This window comes from Crotalus tigris, unplaced genomic scaffold (genome assembly GCF_016545835.1).
Source record: "Crotalus tigris isolate CLP2741 ecotype Arizona unplaced genomic scaffold, ASM1654583v1 scf7180000024304.1987388, whole genome shotgun sequence".
In the NCBI taxonomy this organism is placed as follows: Eukaryota; Metazoa; Chordata; class Lepidosauria; order Squamata; family Viperidae; genus Crotalus; species Crotalus tigris.
The window spans coordinates 695,184-717,303 of NW_024100476.1; the positions used below are offsets into that span (position 1 = coordinate 695,184).

The 22,120-nt window shown below is 40.4% G+C and overlaps 1 protein-coding gene across 1 annotated transcript; it reads right to left on the minus strand.

Annotated features, from left to right (window-relative positions):
• Window positions 1-11,140: 11,140 nt before the first annotated feature.
• LOC120299658 (kinesin family binding protein) lies at window positions 11,141-21,838 on the minus strand. The gene is made up of 7 exons (XM_039324686.1): window positions 21,345-21,838; window positions 19,691-19,789; window positions 17,350-17,426; window positions 17,062-17,245; window positions 15,602-15,686; window positions 14,323-14,432; window positions 11,141-12,143 (listed from the first exon to the last, which is right to left on the minus strand). Exons 1-7 carry the CDS (start codon window positions 21,732-21,734, stop codon window positions 11,265-11,267), a joined length of 1,824 nt encoding a protein of 607 aa, XP_039180620.1. The 5' UTR covers window positions 21,735-21,838; the 3' UTR covers window positions 11,141-11,264.
• Between the last annotated feature and the right edge of the window lie 282 nt (window positions 21,839-22,120).

The window sequence follows — 22,120 nt, forward strand, 5'->3', positions numbered from 1 at the left end:
CGATGATGCATAAGTGGGTTTTGGGTTGCAGTTTGGGCACTCGGTCTCTAAAAGGTTCGCCATCACTGTTCTATCGCTTCCAACTCAATTCCACTTTTGAACCTTTGGACAAAGTTTTGGATTATAATCTACAACCCATGCCGAACTAAATGCATACACTGCTGATATTTTTTAAAATGCTAAGATACTATTACTTGGTTAAAAAGGATTGGGTCAGACAGTGGAAATATCAGTTACTATAGATGTGAAGTTTCTGAAGACATTTATTACTCATTAGAAAGCTAAAAGAGCAGGGTTTTTTAAATCAATCAAGTATTTGAAAAATCCACCAATCTTTTTATATAAAATATATGACCTAGACCAGGGGTAGGCAACCCAAAACACTCAAAGAGCCACTTGAACCCATTTCCCACCAAAAACAAAACACCGGGAGCCGCAAAGAGAGAAAGAGAGAGAGAGAGAGAGAGAGAGAGAGAGAGAGAGAGAGAGAGAGAGAGATTGTCCTCACTGTCAGGAAGTTTCTCCTTAATTCCAGGTTGCTTCTCTCTTTGATCAGCTTCCAACCATTGTTTCTCGTCCTTCCCTCTAGTGCTCTGGTGAACAACCTGACCCCCTCTTCTTTGTGGCAGCCCCTCAGATACTGAAACACTGCTATCATGTCTCCTCTATTTCTAGCACTGAAGAGTTTATCTAGTAGTTGATAACATCTGCAAGAAAACAACCAAGCTCAGAGAGCATCAAGGACCCACAACTACAGATATTCTCTTCTATCAAATTGCCAAGGTTGGGAAAACCTGCTTTAGAAAATAGGAATTAGCACACTGAATCAGCAGAACAACACTGGAGAAGATGTAAACTGCTGGATTGAATTTAATGTACTTCTTATATTTAAAAAATACTTAGTTTAGTTCCTGTGCATAGGTGATATGATTCATAGACCGCATCAAGCCATAGTGGGCTCAAGGCTTGTTTTCTGAATCAATGTCAATTGGTCCTATGTGTACAAGATGCTAAGCTATAACCCATGGGTGACCAAAAATGGCTACCCATACAACTTGCTAAACCACAAAGAAGATGTTGTTGGGGTTAGTAAGAAGTATGAACCTAACCAGCATGTGTTTCAACCATTTCTCAAAAGCAGGAATCTTTTTTAACTATGGCAGTAGTGTTACTATTGAAAATGCCCAATGGCAGGAATTTCCCCAATATCTATGCTTGAGATTTATGTGACATCGTGATAGCCAGAGACACTGTACACTTCTGGCAAAAAATTGAACAATGAAAGGCAGGAAATTACATATTTCCCTTGACCACCTGCTAAATAAATGCAAGAGCATCATAGTGACCCCATAATGCATCTAAAATTCTGTTCCCTGAAAGAAGTACTGAAGCAAATTATCAAATGCAAGAGAATTTCTTTGCCTAACATAATTTTAAATAGATAGGGTAGATGATGCTAGAGGAGGGGTAGGCAACCTTGGCTCTTTTATGACTCGTGGACTTCAACTCCCAGAATTCCTCAGCCAGCCATGCTGAGGGGAAAGGGAGAGGTTTCCATGCTGAGCCATGCTGGCTCAGGAATTCTGGGAGTTGAAGTCCACGAGTCATAAAAGAGCCAAGGTTGCCTATCCCTGTGCTAGAGATATACCTGAATTGAGGAGGGCTTGAGAATTACCCATCAGAGGAGAATGGGTTAGATATTTTGATTTAGGATTGTTTTGTACTGCAGCTTTCCAATGTTTGTCTCCAAGCACTTCCTGGATGAAATTAAACTGGCCTAAGAAACCTATTTCTGGATTTCAAGCCTTTCCTCCATTTCAGACACAGAGATGCCCTGCCTGGCTTTTTCCCACCCAAGCCAGGTAAGCAAGGATCAGTTACTTCCCTTTCTATAGATATGTCTTTGGAGGTCTAGTAGGGGGAAATGTCCACAGTTTGACATTCTTCTTTTCCCTGGAAGGAGAAATTTGACAGAAGTCTGGTCAATTTCCCCCCATTAAAAGAGGGAGAAAGGATAATCCAGCATGGAATCTTCCTAAGATTGATCAGTAATGGAACAAAATATTCCAGTGAGATCTGAGCCTGACAAAAACCCTAAACCAGCTTCTAAATCATCCTGAGGGTCAGTTGCAAATAGACAATCTATGTTCTTCAGGACTCTCAGCTTGATCAGCCGTTACTCTTTTCCTGCCCTTTCTCTCAAACTGGAGCTTTGGCAGCCCTGCTGGCCTCTGTGGCAACCTGGAGCTTTGCTAGGAACAAAACAATAGGTGGCTTCATAAGAGCAAGAAAGGCAAAGGTTTTGCGGGAAAACCTTTTGGTGTCACCAAGTCCCCTTCAAATATTTAAAACAACAACAAAATCCTGCCTTTCAATTCCAGGGTGGCTGTTCACAGACCTTGGTCTGTTACTGAAGAATCCCAAAGCGCATCAGCCAAAGACCGAAATAATACCAGTAGGAGACAGAAATTACAGAGAAGTTACACCAAATAATGTGTTTTCCAGTTATAATTTACTGCCTCATGACAACCAACATTTATCCGTGAAGTTGCTATTAACTTACCGTTTAAGCCTTCCTCCTTCTTGTGTCCCATTTGAATATAGTTATTGTGCTGGGTTAATGGACCGGAATGCACTTCTGATGGAAGAGGGACAGTTAAGAGCTGGATGGTGAATCCCTTCAAGTTCACCCATGTGTCCCTTTTCCCCATATTTACGATGAGGAAATATGCAAATTTGAATGGTTGGCAAAAGCATGACATCCAGAATCCAATAAGTGGATCTGAAACACACCAGGTTATATATTTGTGTCTTCAGCCCCAAAATCAGTGGATATGTACTGAGGGCTTCATTTTGCCTTGGTCTCTGGAGTCACCTCTGTGTTCCTGCATTTTCATGCTTGTGATTTATTGGTATCCCTCTCAGAGATATGAGATGCCTTATCTAAGCTGATGTGATCATCCCTTCTTCAGGTTGATTTAACCTTGAGGTGAAACAAGGCAGCCCAGCCTCAGGTGTAAAAAAAACTGTGTCTACTGCTATGGAGATGTATTTGCTGGCCTCTAGATTAGTGTTTCTCAATCTTGGCAACTTTGAGATCTATAGATTTCAGTTCCAGAATGCCCCAGGCAGCAGACGGAGAGAGAAGAGGTGGGAGCTTCAAGAAAACAGGAGAAGTCTTTTATGAGCCACTTAAGAGCTCCAGGGAGCTGCCCTGATGAATAGGAATAGCCTCCTCATGGGAGGAGACAGCTGCTCAAAAGCAGATGAGGAGATAATAGAGGGAACCAGTTAGGTCCTGGAGACATTCCAACCTTCCTATCAGCCTGCTTCTTTGTCTCTTCAGGTAAGTGGACAAGTCACCATAGGTCACACACAACAATTTCTACACAAATGAAAATATTGTATCAAGAGCAAGGCATTGAGAAAAAGAGAGAAAGGAAAGAAGGCTGCTTTATCTAAGCCCAAAGCCACTCCTCTGAGATACTCAGACACAAATGTTCACATTGAGCCTTCTAGTCAGAATGCAGTTGACCTGGGCAACTTCGAGCGCACAGTGTAGGCAGACTCTGCCCACTGCCTGGAATTCGATCCTAATCGATTGAAGTTTGACTTAGCTTCAGAGATCAGTAAAATGAGGACCCAGATAGTGGGGGCAATATGCTGATTCTGTAAACGGAGAGAGTGCTGTAAAGCACTATAAAGCAGTATATAAGTCTAGGTGCTATTGCATCGGAGAATCTGTTGTTGAAGGAAAAGCCTTCATCCTGGTTCATCCAAACCGGGGATAAATAAACAACATGGCGACTGCTTTAGAAAGAAGGTTGCAGTTTACTGAAGAGCCAGACAGAAAAATGGTTCTGGCAGGAAAGAAGAGAGAAAAAAAGGGGTGAGCACATATGGGGAGTAGGTTTTTATACCCTCTGAAGCCTTTTGTTTGAAGTTGCTTCCTGTTCCTGTGTTGTGGTTTTGTATTTCCTGTGTCACGTATTCTGACCTGAGTCTTTCTAGTATTCTGATGGTATTGGGTAAGTCCTATTATGACCAAAGGTCATATCCTGCTTCCCTGGTGCTGGGGCTAATGACTCCTAGAGTTTGGGTGGGGTATGCAGATTTTAGGTCTTTGTCTTCTTGATCTCCTAGCTGGGGCCTTTCTGATGGTTTACATCTGCATTTGTACAGAGCTGGCTTCTGCTTGGGACAGAGAGACTTGGGGGCAGGGTTGATTTCTGCTTTTAAAATCCTTTTGAGGAAATATATTTTTCTGCCCTTTTAATATTTCCTTTTCTGTGGGGCTGACTTCCCACGCTGTCTAGTATGCCCCTTAGGATAACAAATGGAGACTAAAGCTTATATACTCATAATTTCAGAAGGTTGTTGCTTTTTTTTTTTTTTAAAATTCTTCAGGTCTAATTCTATCCACATAATATTCTATAGCAGGGGTCCCCAACCCCCGGTCCGTGGCCCAGTACCGGGCCACAGTACCGTGGCCAGCAACCGGTCGGTGCAAACAAGCAAAGCCCCATCCGTGGGATGCAGGTCGCACACAAAACCACGCCCCCTTTCTCCACAGAACCGGTCCCTGATGCCCAAAAGGTTGGTGACTTCTGTTCTATAGGATGGGAAAAAGTTAGGCTAGAGATCTGGAAGCCATGAGAAGGCATCAAATACGCAGAAGAAGCCCAATTTTCAGTTTCAGGGGAAGATTGCATCAGAAGGTCTTTACCAACAAAATGTTCTCAGAAGGTTCACTGCCACCAGCAGAATGCTTTTATTACCCAAAACCTAGCACTGGACCAGCAGAATAGAATTTTCCTTGTGCAGCAGTTTGAGGTAGCACTTCAGGAAAATCTGAAAGTTATCAGTCATGTAATTTTCACACACCACAGACTTTGAAAAACACTTCATACTGAGATTATAGTTTATAGCAAGGTAAGTTAAACAAAGATTGTGCTAGGTCTGTAGTCAGCAAGACATTACTCTGTTATTCTGGACATCATCTCTAACAATGAAGGAATTTGAATGGTTCGTTTTCTAAAAACGGTGCCTAATTAAACATTTCCTTGCCATGATGGTTGTCAGAGACAGATCCAAAAGCTAGGTCTTTACCCCTTTCACTCTTTCCGTGCATTCAGCAGCTTCTGATGAGAGTGGCATTTTAGGTGCAATTCAAAGCACGTGTGTGTTTTGCTCTACATTGATGCAACAATGGCAATTTTTGAAATGACACTGGAGAACACCCTTTTCATTCCGAAGCAAGTGGGTGCTGCAGAATAAGAAAACTGGAGGCTATGAGGCCCATCAAAGAGTAAATTGCGGCAATGATTACGATGGCACCACATTTGCCATTATGGGGACGATGCTTCAACACGAATTATTCTTGGGAAAAGAGAGGGAAATGGAATTACCAGAAGCATACATAACTTCCAATTTCTATGTGGCTCATGTTGCCACACATACCGTTTAAAATAAATGTTGTAAGAGACTACAAAGTTGTGTTTTCGAGATGTGAGGTTTCAAAATCTTTGAAGCATTGTAAAAAGAATGTTACAAAGAAACTATTTACGAATATCAGCTTCAATAAAGAAAACATTTAATTAAGAGACATGTGATACCCCCAAAGAGACCCCACAGAACAATTCTAGGTGCTAAATTGTGCAATAGGTTCAGTTGAAGAACATGTCATGGAGCTCAAGGAATCACAGCAGTATATTTTGGGATGTTGTATGATACAGTTATTCCAAAATTTCTTACTATATCTGATGATGACCTACATCAACAGTGCAATTGACCCATGATGCTATGTGATAGATTAACGCAAGTGGTTATTATTAGAAATTGATAGCTATCATATTATACTAAACAGTGAGCATTAAAGTGGGTTATTATCTTATATTAACTGTTATTTTAACTTACAGGTTTACAATGTTTGCCAGGGGTCAGTTTAGAATAGAACAGAATAGGAACTGGAAGGGACCCTGGAGGTCTTCTAGTCCAGCCCCCTGCTCAAGTAGGAGAACCTACACCATCTCAGACAGGTGATTGTCTAGTCTTTTCTTAAAAATCTCCAGTGATGGAGCGCCCACGGTTTCTGGGGGTAAGCTGTCAGGAAGTTTCTCTTTAATTCCAGGTTGCTTCTCTCTTTGATCAGTTTCCAACCATTGTTTCTCATCCTTCCCTCTGGTGCTCTGGTGAACAACCTGACCCCTTCTGCCTTGTGATAGGCCCTCAGATACTGGGATACTGCTCTCATGTTACCCCTATTCTTTTCATTAGACTAGCCAAACTCAAGTCCCGCAGCCATTCTTCATATGTTTTAGCCTCCAGGCCTTTGATCATCTTAGTTGCCCTTCTCTGAATTTTTTCCAAACTTTCAACATCTTTTTTGAGCTATGATGACCAAAATTGGCTGCAGTATTCCAGGTGTGGTCTTACTAGGGCTTTGTAAAGTGGTACTAGTGCTTCACGTGATATTGATTCTATGCCTCTGTTTATACAACCCAGGATTGTATTAGTTTTTTTGGCTGTTGCTGCACACTGCTGGCTCATAGTCAAGTGATCATCCACTAGGACTCCAAGGTCCCTCTCACAGTAACGATTTTTAAGCCTGGTCTTCCCCAATCTGTATTTATCTGTTTATCTGTTTTGATGTATATCCTAAACCACCCATGTGATCTGTCGGGTCATCGTTTCAGAGGTATTCCATTGCCAGATTCCTCAATGCCTTCAACAATGGTAGAACTTGAAAAGTTCTTAAAAATTCAGAGAGATAATCAAGAGTTGGAAGTAGTCCATGTTGAACGCCATAGAAATCAGACACCTGAGTTGACCATAGGAAGTGTTTGACATTTTATCATAAAATGCTTAATGATAATTTTATGTCATAAAATGTTTTATAAAATTTGTCAAATATCAATTCTACAAAAATCATGGATTTTGGACACATTCTGTAAGTTAGGCATTTGAGGTTCCTGGGTTGAAAAAAAAATTGCTCCATGATGCACTGTTTCACCCAGTTAAAGTTAGAGTTTTCATAGTATGCAGATTCTGCCACAACCAAAACGAGCAAGACTTTTGATTTCAAATTTTAAAATTTAAAATAAGAAAAACAACTGTGATATTTGCTTCATATTTTAAAATAATGAATTCAGAATTGGTGTTTGCTCACATTTAAATGTTAATGTTAATTGTGCACCACAGTTTTGTGTTCATCCTACCATCGTAGCTGAAATTTAAACTTTTCAATTGTAGCTAAAAAAAATGAGGTCAAAGGAAAATGAAGATTTGGTAAAGTTCCTCCTTCCCTGTTCCACCAATAGAAATGATACATTGGATCAAAAGCTTTTCTCTTCAGAAGAATGCCACCTGTTTACAGAAAGTCAATAAAACAAATGTGCACATAGCTTACCCGAAAATAAAAAATCTGGAAAAAATTAATAAAGGAATATTGAACACTCTAAAGTCAAAAAAAATCCCCCCCAGCAGAAAGCATAGCTGCCCTTAAATATTGATAGATCTTTTGATTAACAAGAAGTGCATGTGTTATGCCTGATAAACTATCACACTTATCTACTGAGGAATAGTGTGAGCAAACAGGAAGTGGGCAAACAACATGCTAGAGTCTATCTATGCTACTATGGGGAGAAACTACGTGTAAAGTAGCTGTTCATTGTTTTGAAATTTACACATTGCAGATTAGTTTGATGAAAATTCTGAAACAGGCACAAAGCAGTGCAGTGTGGTGTTGATTCACTGGGAACTGTTAAGCTATGATTATGGGTTATATATGAATTATTCAAATTGACTTTACCTATAGATCATAGACTAAGAAATGTTGATTTCATATGTATTTATATATTGCCAAGTGAAAACATAATATCCTAAATAATTAAAATATATCATGTGTAAAAGATTTGGTGATAATACTCGGTTGCAGTTTCTTGAGTTCTGAACACTTAAAGCTTTGATGAACATAAAAGGCATACCACAGTAGGAGGGGCACACACAAAACAGAAAATGCATTCTGTTCTAAATCTGAAACAAGCACATTCCATATCAGAAGTTCTGTTGAACTGTTTTCATTCAGTAGTCAGAAATAAAACCAGTGGTTGCTGCTGTTCTAGACTTTAGCCAAAATAAAAACTAGAGTTCCTGGAGGGATTTCACAGGAAGAGTAAGGAGTAAGGAGTAAGGAAAGGTTGATGGAATTGGGTATGTCTAGTTTAATAAAGGACGAGGGGGGACATGATAGCAGTCTTCCAATATCTCAGGGGCTGCCACAAAGAAGAGGGAGTCAAGCTATTCTCCAAAGTGCCTGAAGGCAGGACAAGAAGCAACAGATGGAAACTAACCAAAGAGAGAAGCAACCTAGAACTAAGGAGAAACTTCCTGACAGTTAGAACAATTAACCAGTGGAACAACCTGCCTCCAGAAGCGATGAATGCTCCAACACTGGAAGTTTTTAAGAAGAAACTGGACAGCCATTTGTCCGAAATGGTATAGGGTTACCTGCCAGAGCAGGGGGTTGGACTTGATGACCTCCAAGATCACTTCCAACTTTATTATTATTATTATTAGAGCTCTTCCTCTTTCCTTCTACAACTGCCACTATTACCGCTGCCATGGCCTATGTCCCTATTCCTTGAGGGTCTCAATCACTCCGAGCACGTCAATCTTCCCAATACTTCCGTTGTCTTCCTGCCTTCCTTCAGTCACCTTGCTGTTCCCCTTCCCCAATCCACATTAATATCACTAATGCTTGCTGTCACCAAGGAAACCTTCAACCGTCTTTGTGCCAGGCTTGTAGAAGTTTGCCTGGAACAACCATTTGCAACCAGAAGAAAGCCACATTTCATTCTCCATCTGGACCAAATTTTCATTATTTCAGTTTGGAGGCAAGCCACTCCAAACCTGGTATTTCACGCAGACAATTGGTTGTATGTGAATCATTTTGTGCATCCCTGCTCAATCGGTTGAGCGCAAGAATATCTTTATAAAAGGAATAAAAATCCTTCCTAGCTACTGAGGTACTTCTCACCTCCCCTGGAAAAAGTTAAGGCATTATTGTTTCTGCTCCCTTAATCTATAACATGTGGGTCCCTCTTGTTCTTTAGGCTCCCTGAACTAAAAAAAACATCTAAACACTTGCATAGTAGTTGGAGAATGTTGTCTTTTCCGAGTATGATCAGAGTCCCCAACCCCACAGTTGCCGATAGTCAGCAGCAACTAAATCTTAGTAGACATCCAAGCTATCTGATACAAGACTAAAGATCACACAAACGGGCAAATAAGCTGTCCCAAACTCCTCCCTTCTGCAAGAGAGAAAAACTATTTGTCTTTTGAAAACAGAGGAAGAGGCGGGGAACTGAGAAAAGAAACTGGGTTTGTTCCATTTTCGTAACAGTCTCAGAATTGACTTGGCTTACTATTGTAGCCATCAGATGACCATGAAGACATGGCTCTTCCATGCTGGGCTAGGAAGGGGGTGGGATGTTAAGTCAGGAGGCTAACAGTTTTGGTTGCCCTGGCACCTGGTGGGAAAGATTGTTTTCTTTCATTCTTGTTTAACATCTAATACATTTTGCCTCCAATCTTTTATGTTCTCAGTACTAGCACTTTTGTTTTATACAACTTACAACTCTTTAGAGCAGAGCTGCCTGCACAATATAGGAGCAAATGAGCACTATCTCATGGCCTGGCAGAGCCTTGGGAATCTCCTTTATATTTCTCTATGGAACAGCCTTTTACATGGTTATAATTTGAACAAATCTGTATTGTCGTCTGCTTTTTGTTTGTGACTACAAAGTCAGAGATTTATATATATATATATATATATTGTGAGATCAGTCTTTTGCAAAAGAGAAGATATACATGGGAAAAATAGGTCTCACCTCTGTTACTTTGTTTGGCAGATTATAAGGGAAGACATGAAAAGAAATGAAATGACTTGCACAGTGCCATCTCTTGCCCAGTAGCACTGAGGCACGTGGCTAAGGAAATCTGCTTCTCGTTCTCTTTCCCTTATAGAACCTTCCGGACCATCTATATTAGAGTTAATCAAGGTTTTATATTTCCCCAGGATGTTCGCATTATGGGCTAAATCTATTACTTTAGCATAGTCGAATATCTGTGCAATATAAGCATTTGAGCAATAAGATCAATTTCTAGAAAACTGAAACTATCACTTCTTATGTATAGAAAAGGCTTTAAATATGTGAGAAACATCTTAACTTGAAACGTAACTACACAAAATAAAACGCTATACTCCCACTTTTCTTTCCAGCTTTGGGAGGCTTTATAAATCAATAATTTATCAATTAAAAATGAGATTCCTGAGGATCTAAGGTGAGGCTTTTTCCAATCAAGTTCTCTCTCTTTTCCTCCCTCCTTTAATTATTTTTCCCTTGGATAGAATTATACAAAACGAGAACAAATGAACAATTATTTGTAAATTTTAAGGAACAGTGAAAAAAGGCCCCAATCTATAGTTGAAGAGAATATTAAAATCTCAATGTGGAGGGAAAAAAAATCAAAGAAATTAAGAGGTGGTTTCCATTGCTGTGAACGGATTTAACTTGCACACAAAAGATGCCAAGAGAATTTGCCATCAAGTATGTTTATTTATAGATTCCTCTAAAAGGGGATGGAAGGACAACATATACAAAAAATGACAGAGTTAAATTAGTGATTTGTTAACAAAAAATCTTAAAGCTAAATCTCGATCAGTGCCACACAGCCAAGTGCCTAGGTTACAGTGATAGCTAGGACTGTACAAAACGTTCCCTAGTATAGGAAACTGCTGGAAAACAACACTGCAGCTGGAAACTGGCCATGCAGTGGAAGGAGGAAAATGTAAGGCAGGAAGGTTCACGTGTCAGAAGGGGGCAAACAGCACAGAGCATCAGTTGACCACTCATTGTATATTTAATATTGAAGTGTGGGAGAGCAACTACATTGGACAGTAGTCAGTCTGAAACAGCTTCCATGCTGCCTGTCCCAGCAGGTATTTGCAAAAAAAAAAAAAAAAGTTGTTGGATTACTACAAAGAAACTGTCGTAAGCGACACTCTCTCTTTAGATCAGTGTTTCTCAACCTTGACAATTTTAAGGCATGTGGACTTGAACTCCCAGAATTCCACAGCCAGCAATGCTGGCTGTGGAATTCTGGGAGTTGAAGTCCACATGCCTTAAAATTGTCAAGGTTGAGAAACACTGCTTTAGACAGACATCGTGTTAATATTGCACACTGCATGGAAATAAAAGAAGTTAGGTGACAGTTGGAAGCTTTGCTCTTAGCCTTTCCATTCTGGTTGGAAGGAGACCAACCATTTCTTTACTCAGTTCTAGCTCAGTTTCAATAGCTTGGACAGCCTCTGTGTGCTTCTCGCAGTAATCTACTAGAAATGAGTAATATTCCAAGGAGGTCTGCATATTCTCCAACTGCTTTTTGCCATCTGCAGTAATCAGCTTGCCATAAAGGCGGGCAATGTGAAATTTGGCCACCATTGCAGGGCGAAGGACATCTTCCTCAAGGATCTCTGGGAAAATCTTATCAGGGTTCCTCAGAGAATCTAAGAAGAGTTCATAGAATTTTATTGCCATCTGAGCAAGCGAGTTTATTTTCTTTACGGTGTGGGAATCGAGCTCTTCGAGTTTATTGCCAAGGGCGACTTTTAAATCCATCATCTCATAATAGGTATCTGCCAATTCAAACTGAAGTTGCCTGGTGAGCAGCAGATAGTACTGAGGATTTAAGCCCGAGTACAGAGGCTCCAGCATATCGATCCTACGCTTATGCATCTTGCAACGCCTCTCAAAATCCTCTTCAAAGAAAGCCAGCACTTTAAATAAAGCACTGTGGTCTTGGACAATTTCAATATGATCAGTGACATACCCATCTACCTGAAAGAACTCTTTTGCTTCGTTGACATAGTTCTGACCTACTAAGAAGACTTCTCTGGCTTCTTTGAAGTCTAACGGAAACACACAACTCACTTTCTCTTCCATGGCCAAAATAGAATCACACAAATCACTAGTTCCAAACAGAACAGCCTTCTTTCTTCCTTTCTCCTTCTCGTCCTCTTCTTTCTCCTGCTGGGCTTTCAGTTCCACTTGCCTGTCTGGATCCAGCTCACCAATGTTGTCCTAAAATCAGCAGAAATGATTTTTAAAGAATGGTTTGAACGTCACAGAACTGATGAATTAATTCCTTAGTTCTTAGTATGATAAAGGCCACTCCAATTGTTCATAATTTCAATCAGACTAATTCCAACATTTTTTCTTCTTCTCCTACAACAGTGGTTCTCAACCTGTGGGTCGCGACCCCATTTGGGGTCGAATGACCATTTCACGGGGGTCACCAAACAACGCAGTCTGCCATTTTCTTTTCCCCTTTTCCTTAGCTGTGCTACTCCCTTTTATTCTATTGGCTTTTGAAAGCCAATAGAACAGACTCTCTTGAATAGAGTCTAATTCTATTGGCTTTTAAAAGCCAATAGGAATTGTCCAGGCTGTCTCTGCCCTGCTGAGCCCGCCAAAAGTCCCATTCTGCAAACGGTGCTGCATCAGTTGAGTAGTCCTCGACTTACGACCGGTTGGGGGGTCACGGCATTAAAAAGGTTGAGAACCACTGTCCTACAAGGAGTTTCCTATCTTTTCATTTGCAGTTTGAAAGAATCGACAGCTAAGCTTTGCAACAATTCTCTACGTATTGCAAACTAGTTTCTCAGATGTCACTTGAATTACCATATATTACAACTAAAATGGATGAATTAAAACTTGTAATAGATTACATCTAAAGGAAAATCTCACACAGCAGTGCCCTTCACATTTGCAGTTTATGGGAATATTTGTGAAATGCTGACATGTTCACATCTGCCAAGATACCTGGAAATATATTTTGGTAGCCTGACAAGTATCTATCCTGCCTGAAAAGAAATTAACAGACAATTATGAATGAATCCTGCCTAATGCCTGCTGATTTGGTTGTGCCCCCTGGTTCCACCTGAAGCTACAATGTATTTATTGTATGTACTAGATCAGGGGTCTTCAAATTTGGCCCTTTTATGACTTGTGGACTTCAACTCCCAGAATTCCTCAGCCAGGTACGCTGGCTGATGAATTCTGGGAGTTAGAAGTCCACAAGTCATAAAAGGGCCAAGTTTGAAGACCCCTGTACTAGATATTCAAATATGATCCTTTCCCAATCTTTCCAATTTTTCAATAGAAATAATCCAAAATTTCTCTTTTATCTGACTTGGGAAACAAAGTACAGAGGGAGCAGTTGTTGGCTATGCCTGCTATTAGCAGGTGCCAGGAAAGCAATCCAAGCAGTGTGAGTTAGTATGGTAATGGCTGCATTACCATTCTGTACAAACATAGCCAATCCTTTAATAAGAAAGTACTTTTGTTAAGAGTGATTTGCTTTAGGTGCACATAGCACAGTTATACAATCTCACAGCCCTTTAGGCTTCTTTTTCAATTTCTAGATGCATATTTAGACACAGAATCAGCCAAGCATAATATCCCATGAAGAAACTGTGGTCTAATTTTTTGGGTGAAAGCAACAATAATTTAAAATATCTCTTTAAACTCAAAAGTAATAGAATGGGCAAAATCTACTATCACACGTTCGTATATTTATCTTTTAATTGTACTTGATGCTGCCTTTTTTGTACTTGACACACAATTAAGAGTTTGATACTGAAAAAAAAAGCCCATATGTAATTTTAAAGGCCACACTTAGTTTCCAGCACCTGACCATTAGCTCCTATCTTTGTAGATGTAACAGATACCTCGGAGACGAACAATTTGTGGCATACAAGCATCCAAAATTGGCCCAGAGCCCCCCCTTATTGTCCTCCTGAGAAATTAGGCTTGGAACAAGCTTCTCAAGGAAACTAATAGGATTCCCCCCTTTAAAAAAAAAAATGCTAACATTTACTTCTGCCTCCACTGATATCTCTTCCCTAAGCAAACAAGTGTTTTTGTAGTGTCTGCTGCTGCTGCGAGAAGAGTTTTGAATGAGATGTTTGTACTATTCTTAATAGCAACAGTATATTACTATGCATGTAAGATATGGGGATAAGCTTCATATCTGAGAAAAACTGAATTCTAAATTCAGATTTTTGCCCCTTTGTCCTGACCCACCCACTGGTACAGAACTACTACCGAAAATTAAAGTAATGTAGGGCTAGGATGAAATAGGCTCCCTCTCGCTTAAGGCTTCAGTTTCAGTAAGAGATGTGTAATTATTTAGGGTTAGTTACAACAGTAAACAGCAACAATAAAAATCATAGTTATTTGCATATGTTCCCTTTCATACCTCAAGCAGCTTTCGGGCCCCCTGTAACAGGTTCAAACAGTATTTAATCCAACATCTCGCAATCTCAGCTTTTTTCTGTCGAAGATCTTGCTGGTCTTGTTCCGATTCATCTGATTTTTAAAAATATAGCGTATGTTAAGCTAGCTCCCAGCTAGACCTGGAAGAGATTTCTCAAGAAAAGAACACGTTATCATTTCAGGTTTCCAACTTTCACTCTTAATAGCTATATAATATTTATAAAGAAAGGCTAACATGGAGCCAAAATCTGATTCTGAAGCTATTCCATATATTAAGATTGATCAATTTCATTGCACTTCCTTGGCTCTGCTAATTTCCATTTGGGAAAGCCAGGATATAAACACAAGTTAGAAGTGAAACATAGTTTTCCTAATAGTATTAAAATAATTTAGATCGATTTCTATCTCAACACTCCTCCAAATAAAAAAATAAAAGGAGCAGAGTGTATTGCAAACAAATTATACTAACAAAGGAACTTATCAAATGTTTTCTTTCTTCTTTCTGCCTAAAGGCAACGCAGCAAAGACGTTTCCCCCTTAACTTTAGCCTGATAGTAGCCTAAATCTACGCCAAAACTTTCACAGCGATATAAGCATAACATTGAAAATAAAGTCTTATTTGGGGTACTTATAACCAACCTTCTTAATGTACCTGAATATTTAAGATACTGTCTTAGGGATAGTCAAAAGCATATAAAGTTTCCCTTCACCTCAGACACTATCCTGTTACTTAATCTCTGGGCCATGGAAGATTTCAGAGGAAATGGCCGCTATCAGAGTAGGTCTGGCTCGTGTGAAATTTCCTCTCAAGTTGCTACCGCTCTCTGTGACTGTTTTTACTCTTACTGGCTGATGCAAGAGAAGCAGTAGGGGCAAACATATTTATAAGCTATCCATAGAAAATTTAGTTTAGTACAAGAAAAGAGATATTTCTACTTTTTTTCTGAACTGAAACATTTTAATCTTACAAAAATCAAATGGATAATGAAACTGACTGGATTACAGACCAGAATGAAGGGGAACAATGACTGAAGCAGAGGTCTTCAAACTTGGCCCTTTTATGACTTGTGGACTTCAACTCCCAGAATTCCTCAGCCAGCGTGCCTGGCTGAGGAGTTCTGGGAGTTGAAGTCCACAAGTCATAAAAGGGCCAAGTTTGAAGACCCCTGGACTGAAGTCATGAAAAGAAAGCAAGGCATTTAGCATTGACACCAAGCCAAAATCAAAATCACCCCAGTTGAAACCAGAATGAGGTTACTTACTGTCTTCTGCAGATGGCACGTGTCCAGCTTGGCCAATGATGACACTGGCAGCTGCTAAACAATGCCTAGATTCCATGAAACATTGCTGTGGGGAAATGATATAACAGTGCTTGTTTCTGGGCCATAATACACTCCTAGTTTTCATTTAATTATAAAACACTTAAATATTAGTGTTCTGAAATTGGATGACCTACTCTGTGGCTTGACCTTAGAGCACTTATAGTGCTAAAAAAAAAAAAACCAAACAGCTGATGAAATTTTGCCAGCATAAATATTGCTCCAAAAGAGAATATCATTCAAAATGAAAAAAGTACTTCTTATATGCTTGTCACCATCAACCTTTTGTTACTTAGAAGTTACTGAGTATAACTTTCACTTCCATAAAAACCAGACTCTAAAAAGGCATAGCCTTACATTACAGTCTTAAAATTGCCTAGAAATAAATTTCACTGTGTTCCAATGAGACTCAATCATAGTCAAGGAAATACTGTGCTTCAGCCTTACAGCACTTTTGCCTAATATCTTTATTATGGTCTTTGACTAGTCTTTGACCAGTCTTTACAATAAAAAAATACAGTAAAAGAAAGAATGGTTTAATACGACAATTAATTATTAAGGGAAAAAATAATGGGAGAATAAAACAACATGTCTAATTCAAAAATTTTGCACAGCTGTTTTACTCGTAAAAAAAATTGACTACCTGATTTGTAAGTGTAAGTTTAGTGTCCCTTAAAAATAATACACACAATCTGCATGGCCCTCGATTGGTACAATCCAAACATGTCTTGGGACATCATAAAAGGGGCACCATATTTGAATGTGGGCAACTTGCAGTCATTTTTGTCAAGGGAAGTATATATAACAGAATACAGAATAAGAGAGTTGGAAAAGACTTATCGTTTCATCTCAGTCAGTAAGCATTAAGTCCTCTGGTTCCCTTCTCTAACTTTTTGGGAGATAGAACATGCTTCCTGAATCCTAAAATTTAAGGTAATTTCTGTAGCAATATTTTATTGATCCGTGCGTAAGGGTATGTGGACATAAATACGTGCATCTATTCTTATATCAGTCTTAAAATAAAGCCCACTACACTGACATATCCTTTAATATCTGTCAATTTAACAGTAAGCAAGTGTGCCAAGGCTGAAGGAAACTCCTTCTCAACAAATAAAAATGAATAAAAACAGTATGAAACTTATTTTGGGATTTCATAGCTACTTGTTGAATGTGTCTAATTATTATGCATTATTGAACCAGCTTTCTTCAAATGTAGGCAAACAGGTTATGTAACTGAAAATCAATGTCAGATCTATTTGCTTGACAAAATAATTTTAACAGCAATCCAGTTCAACCAGGCGTGTCCATACGGAATCTAATGCCTGCCAACAAGGACCATTCATCATTTCAATATTTTGATTTAGCGAATAAGATATGCAGAAGAAAACACTTGAAATAATTACCTTGGTGAGATAGTATTGAGACAAAATGGCTGCATTGAGGGCCCATTCTATTGGGTAGTAACCACTGTACTCAAGCTGCCGTTTGAGAGTGGTGTGGCAATACTGTGCAGCTTTCTCAGTCATTTCCAGGTGTTGGTAGACTTGGGCCAGATAATACAGGGTATGTGTATAGACTTTCTCAAACCTGGGGAAACAGTGTCTCAGTTTTAATGATAAGAAATAAACTCTTTCACCAATTTCCATTGTATGTTCACCCACCATACAACCCACCATTGTGTGTTCACCCACCTTTTTGATCTTTCTTGATCGGAGAGTTTCTCTTCTGTCATGAAATGTTCGCTGGAATCAAGTGGAGGATTCCCATCCTGCAAAACATAGCAAGTGCTGAAGGTAATATGCCTAGCAAACTTGTGCTCGCTCTGCTGGCTGCATTTGGGTACTACAGCAAAACCAGTTTATAACTAGGAGACACTCTAAGGCAGGGGTCTTCAAACTTGGCAACTTTAAGACTTGTGGACTTCAACTCCCAGAATTCCTCAGCCAGCTGGATTGTAGTCCACAAGTCTTAAAGTTGCCAAGTTTGAAGACCCCGGCTCTAAGGAATCATTCCAAATGTTATAACAAAATGAAATAGCAGAAATTAAAGACAATTCAATTGTTTCTTTCCAGGAGAAAAATATTATTTCAATTTATATGACTACCCATCTCAAATTTATGACCCTGGGCAGCTAACAATAGTTAAAGACACTAACTAAAACACAAAGCAATTAAAAAAAACAAGAGAGAGAGAGAGAAAACAACATTGGCTCTTCTACCCATCCAATCACTGAGCTTTATTGCATAGCATATGCTGCGAGCCACATAGGTTTAACATATATTCTGTCTTCCTTATTCAAACAAAGGAGAACTGACAGAACCTACATAAATTACAGGCTTAAAAAAATTGGGTTGCTGCATTCTAATACGTTATAGGTAGTCCTCAACTTACAACCATAATTGAGCCCAAAATTTCTATTGTTAAGCAAGACAGTTGTTAAGTGAGTTTTGCCCCATTTTATGACCTTTCTAGCCACAGTTATTCTGAATCACTGCAGTTATTAAGTTAGTAACAAGGCTGTAAAGCAGTGGTTCTCAACCTTTTTAATGCTGCGACCCCCCCAACTGGTCGTAAGTTGAGGACTACTCAACTGGTGCAGCACCGTTTGCAGAATGGGACTTTTGGCGGGCTCAGCAGGGCAGAGACAGCCTGGACAATTCCTATTGGCTTTTGAAAGGCAATAGAATTAGACTCTATTCAAGAGAGTCTATTCTACTGGCTTTCAAAAGCCAATAGAATAAAAGGGAGTAGCACAGCTAAGGAAAAGGGGGAAAAATGGCGGACTGCGTTGTTTGGCGACCCCCGTGAAATGATCGTTCAACCCCAAATGGGGTCCCGACCCACAGGTTGAGAACCATTGCTGTAAAGTGAACCTGTGGCTTCCCCATCGACTTTGCTTGTCAGGTCGCAAAAGGTGATCACATGACCCTGGGACACTGCAATCGTCATAAATATGAGTCAGTTATCAAACATCTGAATTTTGATCATATGGCCATGGGGATGCTGCATTGAACGTAAGTGTGAAAAATAGGCATGAGTCACTTTTTTCAATGCTACTGTAACTCTGAACTGTTGTAACTCGAGGACTACCTGGACTGATGAGCTGAATAACACAATGTTGATTAAAGTACATGGCTTGGTAATCCACCAGAATGAAAGGCAGGCTGAACATTTGTAAAACAAAAGAAAAACAGAAAGGTCCAAATGGCATGCTTTTTTTAACCTTTACTAGGGAGCATCCAATCAGACATGATCCTGTTGAATCTATGCAGTGGAATGACATAAAGAATAACAGATCTGGTATGGAAGTGACCACTAATGAGTAAACTCAAAAGAGGAAGCCTGGCAGAGAACCCATTAAAACTGTTGTTGAAGAATTGGTGTGTTACTTCTAGTTGAAAGAAAATTCAGTTACATAAAGACTGAACAATAACACAAACCAAGTGAAATATTTTCTACATTCATATGCATTCATTCACCAATTTTCTGCTGTCTGAAAATGTCTCCTGGGGTAGCTCCATATATAAATAGAGCCAAAGATGATTATAACAATAAGTCCATTGTGCTAATGCAACAATATAACAAAATCAACTGCTTGTAATGCATGGTGAGTGTGGCCCATTTGAAAGTGCTTTATATAAAAAAAAAACAATGAAATTTGATTGTTCTTTGTAGCGTTATAGCCACACAACAATACTAGAATAGTTCAATACAATTAGTAAAACTAACAGAATGGTAAGATTGTTTTGGAAATGCTTTAATAGTTAAAATATTTAAAATGTTAATACAATTTAATGTTGCACTGATCCTAATATTCTGAGCATTTTTTTGCACTGACGATTAAATGCCAATATTTTTTTGCAACTGCAACATTTGATACCTCAGTTAGGTTCAACTATCAATTTTCAAAAGAATGACACAAGAGGAAAATGTTTAAAAAAATTTGCACACATTTTCACAGAAAACTCAATCACCCACATAACTATTCAAGGAATACCACAAAATTATAAAGTAAACTCATTCGCATATTACCTCTTTCATGTACTGATTATATAAAGCCTCTGCAGATTCCAGATAAATCTGTGCTGTTTTAATATCATTTCTTTCTGACCAGAGGATACCCAAATTATTCTACAAAACATGAGGAACAAATGGGTTATTTTTTTAAAATGACAAATGGAACAAAATTAACCTACAACTGAAATTACATAGGAGTTATTTCAGAAACAAACACTTTATGAACTGCACTGAACAGAAATTCTAGAATCATTTCAAGTTCTGGAAACATTTCATGCTTTATTTAGGGGCAATCCTAGGATAATGTCAATTTTACCTACTAAGAGCAGTAAAAACTTAAAAGTTATCTAAAATATTCATCAGATATTCTTTTCAATTCTATAATTTTAAGGAAAATACTGGGTAGCTGGAGGGATAATTTAAAGAGAACATTACTAACAAAGGCTCCTATTGCTCAATAATGTTATTTGGCAGGAAAAACCAAAATAAAGGAATTTTTAATAGTGTAATGCATAAAATTCCTGACTACCCAGAGTGATCCAGTGAATAACTGAACAGGCAGAACACAAAGCTCATTCAGCACAGGATATTCCTAAACTGCAAATGGAAATGATGCTTGCTTCCAACAGGCCAGTTATGTACTACCGGTAGTTCCCTCCATTGCCAGTCTACTGTGCTAGATAGAACAGCTGAACTTCCTTGATGACTAACACCGAATTGATGACAGCAAGCAGACACAGCATGGTACATTGTTATCATTCCCCCCCTCCCCCCCAACTCTCATATTGCCAGAATACATATCTCTTTTGCAGGCTTTCAGTATGAAATAGGAAAAAAAATAATTCTAAATGGTAAAGTTTTGATTTGTGAAAGATGCAAAGGAGCCAACTTATTAGCAAATTCCAACCCCCTTCACTGGGTCTCTTATTAGCAAATTCCAAAACTCTATCTATCATTGATCAGGTAATACCGCTCTCTGGTTCAAAGTTTATCACACATCACTAAACTGTGAAAAAAAGGCATCTGTCAACCCTGAAACACCATCCACATTGCAATACTCCGCCATTACCAGCTCATACAGACTAAAGTCTATTACCCAAGTCTCAAAACTTTGCATCACTGTCCAGCGCTGCATTTTGTCACCTTTTCTTTTTGTACAGTGTCCTCAACATGGCACACGCCTCCAAACAGGCTTTCCGACTCCAGAAAAACTCACCAATTGGGAAATTAGTCAATACATGTAAAAGCGACCCAAGTTCCCTGATCCGACCTGGCTGGCCAAGGAAAAAACTTGCAGAATACAGCATCTCCGTCCGGCCTAACTGTATATTACAGGGGTCGTCAACCTTGGCCCTTTTATGACTTGTGGACTTCAACTCCCAGAATTCCTCAGCCAGCGTGCCTGGCTGAGGAATTCTGGGAGTTGAAGTCCACAAGTCATAAAAGGGCCAAGGTTGAAGACCCGTGGGATATCAAAAGCTCTGCTCCGACCAGTTTCTCCCCTTCCCCAAATGAGCAACGCCGAGCTTTGTACTATCCCCGCCCGCCTGCCTCTTCCCCCGGTGCTGCCGATGCCTTGGCGGCCTTCCCCAAGCGGGGCTCCCCCCCCCCGGGCGACGGTCCCATCGGGTCCAGGCGGGCGGGACAGGATCGGGGGACCTTCCCGCACCTGGGCCTGGATGTAGAGGGAGACGCACTCGCGGGAGAGGCGGTGCCGCTCCAGCAGCTGCAGGCACTTGGCCAGGTGCTCCTCGCCGGCAGAGCATTCCTGGGTGTCGGTGTGGTTCACCCCCAGCTCGTACTCGACCACGGCCAGCCGCACCGCGCGTCGCCGCCGCTCGCCCTCGCCCTCCTCCTCGCCAGGGCCGCGACCGCCTTCGGCCTCTCCGGCCTCCCCGGCGCCGAGCAGCTGCGTGAGGCTTTCGAGCAGCTCCCGCGCGCTGTACTTGGAGCGGTAGGGCTCGGTGTCCGGGTCCTTCTTGGACTCCACGTAGGAGAGGTTGAGGGCGCTGCGGAAAGTTTCGCAGAGCGAGGCCCACTCGTGCGCCGCCTCCGCCATTTGCTCGCTCCGCGTTTCTCCTCCGAGGCCGCCGCTCCTAGCGGTAGCTTCTCCGGGCTGGCGTCGCCGGACCCCCGCCCCGCGCTCTCTGAACTACTCCGCATGCGCGGAGAGATTCACTCCGCGGCTGGGTTCCCTCAGTCAAAATGGAAGATCCGCCGCGCTACCGCGGTGGGGAGAGCGAACTGTTGCTCGTGGCAACGGTCGCTAGGCAACCTAGGACTCTATGAAAGGAACACCTTCGTTCAAAGGTCGCGTCTAGAGCAGGGGTCTCCAACCTTGACAACTTTAAGATTTATGGACCACCTCCCAGAATTCCCCAGCCAACACAGTCCACACGTCTTAAAGTTGCCAAAATTGCAGACCTCCGATCTAGAGGGTTGCCC